The sequence below is a fragment of the Alexandromys fortis genome, unplaced genomic scaffold (assembly GCF_014885135.2).
Source record: "Alexandromys fortis isolate MF-2015 unplaced genomic scaffold, M_Fortis_MF-2015_v1.1 scaffold_260, whole genome shotgun sequence".
Taxonomy (NCBI): domain Eukaryota; kingdom Metazoa; phylum Chordata; class Mammalia; order Rodentia; family Cricetidae; genus Alexandromys; species Alexandromys fortis.
In genome coordinates, this window is record NW_026068136.1 from 445,040 (window position 1) to 454,424 (window position 9,385).

Consider the following 9,385-nt stretch of genomic DNA (forward strand, 5'->3'; position numbering starts at 1 on the left):
GGCTTTGGAGCCTGTCCTGGAACTAGCTCTGTAGACCAGGCTGGTCTCGAACTCACAGAGATCCACCTGCCTCTGCCTCCCAAGTGCTGGGATTAAAGGCATGCGCCACCATCGCCCGGCCATGTAGGCCTTTGTTCTCCCTCCCTTCCTCCCTTCCATTTTGTTTGAGACAGGGTCTCATCTTGTAGCCCTAGCTGGCCTGGGACTCTGGAGTCTACCTGCCTCTGCCATACCCAAAAACTTGGGTCTTACTGACGTAAAAAATTATCCTCTAAAGACACAAGCTTATCTTTACTCGAATTTTGTGTCAAATAAATATTACTTACACATTTCATGGAATTCTCAACCCAGAAGCTAGCATACATGACCCCATGTTTGTATCCTTCTGCAAATACATCAGTTCCTCTTGAGAAAATGCACTGTCAGTCAGACCCCAGATAATGTCCCACTGAACATAACTCACAATATCAGATTACAAACAAGGCAATAAGCTATCTTGATACATCCTGAAAGGGAAGTGGTGAGCTTTACATGTTTTAAAACACGCAGTCCTTACGGGGGTCTATGTCGTTGGCCAAGATCTCTGATGCTCCGCTCATCTTAGCAGCGATTGCTGTAGCTCCACATCCACTCCCAAGATCTAAGACTGACTTTCCTCTAACAACATCAGGGTTATCCAAAAGATACCTAAATTAGAGAGAAAGGGTCCACTTAAGATGCATTTAAGCTGCCACAGAGAAAATCCCAATCACTCATACTTCCTGTGTGCAAAGAGGCAGTTCAAGAAGAAGGTGGGGCTTGCAGTATTAATGCAGGATCATTAAAGGGTTGAGTCTTTAGAATCCATCTAGGAACTCTGTACTGTCAATGTGTACACAGACATGAACACAAAGTAAGGCATATGAATCTTTCACGACCATGTAGGTTCTTTAACAGCTGACATTAGTTTCCTATAGGGTAGACGCTTTACTTATGGATAAAAAAATCTTATGTACGTGTAGTGATATTTTATTCATATTTTAACAAATAAAGCTTGCCTGAGGATCAGAGTGCAATGCTAAGCTACTAGGGGCCAGGCAATGGCGGCACACACCTTTAATCCCAGGACTCAGGAAACAGAAGCAAATGGATCTCTGTGAGTTGAAGGATACCTTCGGCTACACAAGATCAGTCCAGAAACAGATCCAGGTGATGGTGGCTCACATCTTTAATCCCAGTGTTTGGGAGTCACACACCTTTAATTCCAGCACTAGGGAGGTAGATACAGGAAGGATATGGCTGGGCAGAGAGAGGAATATAAAGGGGAAGAGACTCACTGGAGTATGGAGTCTGAGGATTCATGGAGCCAGGATCTTGCCTTTTTGTTTTTAAGATTTGGTAGAAGTAAAAGGTCTCTCTAGTGTTTGGCTGCTTTGCTTTTCTGATCTTCAGCTTGAACCCCATATCTGTTTTAGGGTTTTTATTATTCGTGCTACAGGTAAGGGGGTAAAGCTATGCAATGAAGCACCAAAGGTTTGGTCAAACTGCTATCAAAACAATACCTTGGGGGTGAGTTAGTTTGAGGGCTGGAGAGTTGGCTTGTTGCTCTTGTAGAAGATCAAGGTTCAAGTCCCAGAACCCACATGACAGCTCACAGCTGTCTATAACTCCAGTTCCAGGGGATCTGATGCCTCTTTCTGATCTTCATGGGCACCAGATACACAAGGTACACAGACACACATTCAGGCAAAACAGTCATACACAAAACAGATTTTTTTTTAAAGTTGACAGGAAACTTGTAAAGTGTGAGGAAGAGTTTCTTCTGAAGGAACAGTTTGGAGACACTGTCTGTCAGGGGGAAGGAAGGCCTGGCAGGAGGGGGCTGTGACAGCCAAAGTATGCGAGTGCTTGCTCACATCAGTATAAATTAGGAAGAAAAGAAAAGAAAAGAACTGCAGGACTTGTGGGCTCATATTTCTACATGGTGTGGCAGCCAGGCTCTCAAGCCCTAGCACACCTCAGGTGGTCACGTAGCCTTCCAGACAGGCTGGCCCTACCCTAACAAGGGGTCAGGATGTGTTCTGCTCCTTCTCTGTAATTTGGAGGATGCCTGGATAGAGATGCTAATTCAGGCTTACGTGACAGAGCTGGCATACAGAGCAGGAAGACGTGACAGAGCAGGCACAGGTAGATGTGGGCATGACTAAAGTCATTCACCTGGTTACCTAGGAAACAGAATGCTAATGAATTTCCCCCTCAGTTTACGGTTTGGTATAAAGGCTGTTTGGAGAGTAAACGCAGAGGAATTTCCAGGAGGTGAAAGGTGAACTCAGGATTTCATGAGGGATCCCTGAGAATCTCCCTCCCAATAAAGCTATGTGAGTTGTGCCTTTACTCCCACGCCCCCACGCAGGTCCAGACAGATGGTTTATGCTGGGGCTGGCACATGGATCCCAACAAGGACTCAGCTAGCTTTCTTCCCTTTTCTCTTTGTGAGAACGGTGTCACCCACATTCAAGATGGGCCTTCCCTCTGTTAAGCTTCACTGGAAACATCCAATCTTGTTTTGGTTTTTGTCAACTTGACACTAGCTAGAGACAGGTGGGACTCTCAGTCAGAAGTTTGGCCTATGGGCAGGCAAGCCTAGGAAACATTTTCTGCTTTAATGTTTTCCTGGAGTCCAGGTCCCAAAGAGGAGGTGTGGAGTTGGTGAGGACTGACAGGATCAGGGGGTGAGTCTGGATGGCTGCCACTTCACTTAAAAAAAAAAAAAAGGCTACACACCTTTTATACGTTATAATTGCACAGAGGATTAAAAGGAAGAAAGGAGGAAGTTAGTACTGACCTTGACAAGTTAATAGTCACCATGATCACCACAGTTATGTGTTAATGGAAGGGCTACAAGTTCCTCTTGTCAGAGATAGAAATGATTCTGTTTTTAGCAAGGAGGAACTTTCTTCAAGCCCCTGAGGGGATGGGATCTGTCTTTGGGTTTCTATTACTGTGCAGAGACACCATGACCATGTCCACCCTCATACGGAAAACATCTCCTTGGGGTGGCTTGTAGTTCAGAGGTTCAGTCCATTATCATCACGGTGGGAAGCAAAGCAGTGTGCAAGCAGACAAGATGGTTCAGGAGTAGGTGAGAGTCTGACATCTTACAGGCAACAGGAAGTCAACTGAGACACTGGGTGGTATCCTAAGCACAGGAAACCTCAAACCCCACCCCCACAGTGACACATTTCCTCCAACAATGTCATACCCCTTAATGTGCAACTCCCTATGAGATTATGGGGGTCAATTACATTTAAACTACCGCATTCCACTCCCTGGCCCCAATAAGCTAGTAACCATATCAGGATGCAAAATGCATTCAGTTCAACTTCAAAAGTCCCCACGGTCTATCACAGACTCAACAATGTTTAAAAGTCCAAAATCCGAGTCTCTTCTGAGAGTCATGCAATCTCTTAACTATGACCCACTATAAAAATCAAAATAAAAAAGCAGATCACATACTTCCAACATATAATGGCACAGGATATACATTACCACTGCAAAATGGAGGAAAGGAGACACAGTGAGGAGACACTGGACCAAGGCAAGGCCAAACACCAGCTGGGCAAACTCCAAACTCTGCACCTCCATGACTGATGTCAAATGCTCTTGAGATCTCCACTCCTGTCACCTTTGCTGACTGCAACACACTTCTGGGGCTGGTTCCATCCCTGTTAGCAGCTTCTCAGCAGGTGTCCCACGGTTCTGGCATCTCCAACATTTTAGGTTCTCCACGGCACTCCAGGCTTCACCTTCACAGCTGCACACAATGGCCTCTCTAGGCTTCCATTCAGGGACACCCCTGACACATGCCTGGGCTCACCACTTGCCTTAGTCTTACAGGAAAATTCCACAGCCTCTTTCTTCTATACTTAACTCCAGAATCTGCCACCTTCTACAGCTTATTGGGGCTAGAATATGACCCCCTTGTTTAACCACATCTTCACCAACTTTCTGTCCTTCACTGCCTAAGTAGCTGTCCTGAAATTAGATCTCTAGACCAGACTGACCTCAAACTCAAGAGATCTACTTGCCTCTGTCTCCCGAGTACTGGGATTAAAGATGTGCACAAAACACCTGGCTCTACATTTTCTTTATTCCTTTCACAAATCAGAAGATTAGCTGGGTGGGGTCTTACCCTGAGGTCACCACTCCCTTTATTTCATTCAATACCCTGTTGTTCTTTAATCTGCTGACCTCTTTGAACACAGGACTTAACTCCACTCCACTTCCTGATGCTCCTTTTCTCCTCGAACTATACATTTTGTATTTTTCCACCTCAGCGTTCTCCTTTTCATTATAAATCTTCATCAGAGTTTTCCTCTGCCAACGGAATTAATCTAAAGCTCTTCACTTTAGCCTCAGGCAGACTCTTCAGACAAGGACAAAAAGCATTCACATTTTTCACCAAAATATCACAAGAACAATTTCTAGACAACATACTAAAATTCTTCTCCTCTGAATCTATTGATCTAGTCCTAGACAGTCAAATCACCAACAGCAATGTTGTCTTGCATGTTCCTACTAGAATGACCCAGTAAGCAGTGCTTAGAGTATGCCACTAACCCAAACTACCACAGTCCAAATTCCTCCACACAAAACACAGTCCGGCCTAGCACAACAATACCTCAGTCCCTGGTACCAACTTCTGTCTTAGTTACAGTTTCTATGGTGGGGAGCATGGTGGTGTGCAGGCAGACATGGTGCTAGCCACATCTCAATCAGAAGGCAACAGGAAGTAGACTCTGACACTAGGCAAAGCTGAAGCAAAAGCCCGCCCCCACAGTGATACACTTCCTACAATAAGGCCACACCTCCTAATAGTGCCACTCCCTATGACATTATGAGGGCCAATTACATTCAAACTACCACAGGTGCTTTGTCTAAATGCCTGACCTTGGGGAAAGGACTTTCTTGGGGGACCAGATATTCCATTAGGTGGCTTAATTTATCCAACTAGCTAAAACTTAAGGTAAGCAAAGATGAAGCTAGACAAATGTTACTGTTAACCTGAGTAGACCTTATAAGTCTTGATTATCAAATATACTTATTTATTATCACATAAAGTATATGTGATTTATCTAAACTTTCTAGTTTGGTGTTAACCTGTATAGGAGCAGGCAGAGTTATCAAGCTATATGGTTCCTTGGTGGAAGGGATTTTTTCCAAAGAACTATTTTGCTTCAAGAAGCTGCCTCTTATACATTTTCATCCTTCAAAACCCACACAAAATTTCCCAGAGAAAAATGCATAAGGGAACTTTTGCATAAAACATAGTGAGAATTATTAAAAACGAAAGTAAAAAGGTACTGGAGAATTGTGATCCACAAAGTCGAAATGATGGAACTTTGTCAAGCAGCAATGGCCCCTATAGGGACCACACCAGTGGCTGCTATGGGAGGGTCCAGCCCACTGGGGGCAATGCACTGGGCAGGTAGTCCTGTGTGGTACTAGAAAGTAGGTTGAGCAAGCCCGAAAGCAGGGCTCCTTCATGGCCCTTTTTTCAGTTCCTGCCTCCAAGTTCCTGACTTGACTTCCAGATAAGACTGTGACCTGGAAGTGTAAAACAAAACAAACCCTTTTCTCCCCAAGTTGCTTTTGGTTGTGTTTTTTATTACAGTAGTTACCAAACAAAAGCAAATCCTCGTAGCCGATCTCAGAGGTGTGTCTTGTAGGTAATGCCAAAGTCAAGCACGTCAGTACACAGAGACTATTTGAATTTCTAAAGAAAGCTACACATCACAGGATAGCTTCAAACTTCCAACCCTCCCCGTTCAGCTACCAAGTGCTAGGATTACAAGGACGCACACGACATCAAGGATCACTACAGGACGCTGTTTTGGAGGTGACTTTGCCTTCCCACAGGACAAATCTTCTAATTTTAGGAGAAGGATAGCAATCCACATCACACACAAGCTGGGATCTGCACAAGCCCCAGTGATTTTCTGGTTCTGCTGTGATGTTATAGGGTCAGAAAGAATGGAATGGAGGTGGGGGCGGGTGCTGAAAGGAGAAAGGCTCTTCTTCAACAGCTGTAAAGATTCACATTTAATGAGACTTACCTAGAGAGGGCCTGGCCTCCTGGCCAGTAGATTGCCCAGTAGGGGTCACTGTAGGGCCACAGGTCAGCCCTTTCCCACCAGAACTTGCACCTGGGGGTCAAAAGCCGCAACTGGATTTCAGGGGTAAGGCTGCCACTGCTGGTGACTTCAGTATTCTCCTCCAGGTAGGCTTTCATCTCAGGGTCCAAACAGCTCCCTGCTGTCCTCCAGGGAAACAGGGGGACCCCACCGCTCACAGTCTGCAGCAAACGCCATTGGCTTCTGGAATTTTTCCAACCCAGGCGGAAAGCCATTAGTACTTTTCCAAACCTCAGGGTCTGTCTGTCCATGTCGCTACTAGGACTGCTCCCCAAGCAGACAGAATGAGGGTCTGCCTCTCCACTTAGATGACACTGGAATTTTGGATCTCTATAACAAACAAACAAACAATACTGAAAACTCTTAGTCCATATCCTTCAACATAACAGGAAAATAGGCTAGTGTATGCTCTGACAACTCACAAATGCAAGTTCATGTCACAGGACAGTTTTGGCTTATCAATTTGGGTAAAAACAATCCTTTTTTTAATTGTGAAATCCTTTTTGTAATCCATAATCACAAAAATACACAGGGCTTTTTATTTCACAACAATCTTCAAGTAAATGAAATAAGGTATACCTTTTTGTTTGTTTTGTTCTTAGGACAGACTTGAGCTGAGGCTAATGAGAGGCTTCAGCAGTTAGGGGGGGCACGTGAGGCTCTCACAGAGGACCCAGGTTCAGTTCTTAGCACCCCCACGGCCTCTCACAACTATAACTCCAGTTCCAGGGCATCTGGTGCCCTCTTCTGGCATTGCTAGGCACCAGAAAGACAAAACACTCATATGCATCAAATACAGACTTGGACTGGAGCCCAGGCTGCACGGGCATTCACTATGCAGACCAATCTGACATCAAGCTTGCAGCTATTCTCCTGCTTCTGTCTCTTGAGAACTGAGACTACAGGAATAAGCCATCATACCCGGCGTGGACTTCACTGTAATGCAAGGACACCAACTTCTAAATTCCTGTCAATACTGATTTGACTTTACCAAACCTAAACTTAAAATGTTTATAACCCAAAGTATACCTTGGTAAGGAAAAGTGAGGAATACCATTTTTTGTTTGTTTTCTGGCACGGGGTCTCTCTATTATGCAGCTCTGGCTGCCCTGGAACTCACAGAGCTGCCCTGGAACTCACACCTTGAACTCACAGATATCCACCTGCATCTGCCTCCAGAATGCGGACACTTACGGCATGTGCCACTATGCCTGGCTTGTTGTTTTAAAGATTTATTTTTATTTGTGTCTGAGTGTGTGTGACTGTCTGCAGAGGCAGTTGCAAGCTGTATGACATGGGGGTACTGGGAACTGACCTTGGTCCTCTGCAAGATCAGGAAGTGCTCTTTACCTCTGACAGGGGGGGGGGGGTAAGGAAACAAATAAACAATGCAGGGCACAGTAGTACCTGTCTGGGATGCTAAGGCAGGACTGCCTCTAATTCGAGCCAGTTTGGGCTGCATTGAGGGCCAGGGATACAAAGTGAGACCTTATCCTCAAGCAAAGAAATAAAAAGGTTAAATTCCAAACAGTGCTTGTGACCACGTTACTTTTCTAAGAAAAAAAAAAAAAAAAAGACAGGACTCTACTTTTAAAAGGATAGTGCGGTCCTTGTGGCCTTACCTGACTTTGCTGGAGCTTCACGCGTAGAAGAAGAAAAAAAAAAGTGCACCGAGTCGGACTTCTCGGGACAGGAAGTCTGAACCAGCAGCAGGAAAAACAGAGCGGCAGGAACTTGGAGGCGGAGAAACGCGGAATGCGCAGCCTCCAGGACACACCAGCTCCGCCCCTCTTCCTAGCTGTGTTTTGTTTCGGACCTCAGTTCTCAAGGCAGCTGAGAACCTTAAAATCCTTCTGTAACCTGGCAACCTTGAATCTAGGGGCCGCGTCCTCAGGTCCGTCCCTAGAGACGCAACTGCACAGCTTCCATGCGCCGTGTCTGGAGAATTCTGATTTATAAAACCTGCAGAACTGCATGCAGTCAGCACTGCAGGCCAAGCACTTCTAAGAGTCTGAATCTGGAGAGGTGAGTGAACCTCTTATAACACATTGAGTTGCGATACATCATAGTATCCCCCATTGTAAAGTCACAGCCTAAGGCAATTTTCAGTCTGTAGGACTCAGGTTCTGAATCTCTTATATCCACATTTCTAATGATTTTAGATTTCCTACTGGTCCCTCAACTCATGACTCCAAAATTAACCGATATCACTTTCATTAATGAAAATCTGCTGTAGTATACAAGAAAGAAAAATATATCCCAAACTAAGAAAATGACCAGCCATGTTGTTGTATCCAAATTTACAATTAAGAGAAATGCTCTTCAGATGCTTGTCCAAAATCTGAATTGGGGCCTGGCTCGGTTGTTAAAGAGTTTTTAAATGTAGCAGGAGACCTGGGAGCCAGCTCTAATCCTAGTTAGCACTCAGGAGTGGGAGGAAGAGGTTCAAGGTCATACTCAGCCAAGGCTCTGGACACCCAGTCTCAAAAGAAAAACAAAAAACCAAAGCTGGACCCATCCAGTGTCTCAGTGTGTCAGGCCCACTGCCAAGCCTGACAACCTGAATTCCACAGAGCCTACAAGTGTTCTCCGACAGCACACATACACACACCACATAAATAAATGTAATAAAAACTTTAGAAGTCTGTATTTAGGGGCTGGAGATGTGTGGTGCCTGTAGAGGATCTGAGTCTGCCTCTCACACCCACACTTAGGTGATTCCAGCCCGAGGGGATCCAATGCCTCTGGCCTCCTTAGGCATCTGCAGTCGTGCATCTGCGCGTACAGATGCACGTAATTAGAAGTAGAAATGAAACGTTCTAAGCACCAGGTGTAGTGGCTCACGCCTCTAACCACAGCACTTAGCCGGCAGAAGCAGGTGAAGCTCTGTGAGACCAGCCTGGGCTACAGAAAGATTCCAGACTTAGTGAAATCCTGTCTCAAAAAAGGAAGGGGGGGGGAGGGAAGGTTAAAAAAAAAAAAGCATGGGATAAAACCGGACTCTCTGATCATGGCGAACAATAAGGACTGATGAGAAGCCAAGGTCAATGGCAAGGGGTTTTGATCCTACTTCATGTTCCGGCTTGGTGGGAGCCTAGCCAGTTTGGATGCTCACCTTCCTAGACATAGACGGAGGGGGGAGGACCTTGGACTTTCCACAGGGCAGGGAACCCTGACTGCTCTTTGGATTGGAGAGGGAGGGGGGAGAGGAG

General features: G+C 45.4%; 1 protein-coding gene and 1 pseudogene across 1 annotated transcript; one reads left to right on the forward strand and one right to left on the reverse strand.

The window, feature by feature from the left end:
• Positions 1-6: 6 nt before the first annotated feature.
• On the reverse strand, positions 7-7,937 carry Etfbkmt (electron transfer flavoprotein subunit beta lysine methyltransferase). Its single transcript, XM_050126507.1, has 3 exons — positions 7,796-7,937; positions 6,096-6,503; positions 7-687 (listed from the first exon to the last, which is right to left on the reverse strand). Exons 2-3 carry the CDS (start codon positions 6,422-6,424, stop codon positions 537-539), a joined length of 480 nt encoding a protein of 159 aa, XP_049982464.1. The 5' UTR covers positions 6,425-6,503; positions 7,796-7,937; the 3' UTR covers positions 7-536.
• LOC126491094 (regulator of nonsense transcripts 2-like) overlaps positions 7,929-9,385 on the forward strand; it is a 9,325-nt pseudogene continuing 7,868 nt past the window's right edge.

Excerpts from the sequence above, each read along its gene's own strand:
- Etfbkmt (XM_050126507.1), bottom strand. The coding sequence starts at position 6,424 with ATGGACAGACAGACCCTGAGGTTTGGAAAAGTACTAATGGCTTTCCGC. Across the intron at positions 688-6,095 it reads GGAGGCCAGGCCCTCTCTAG|GTATCTTTTGGATAACCCTG; the intron begins GTAAGTCTCATT and ends TCTCTAATTTAG.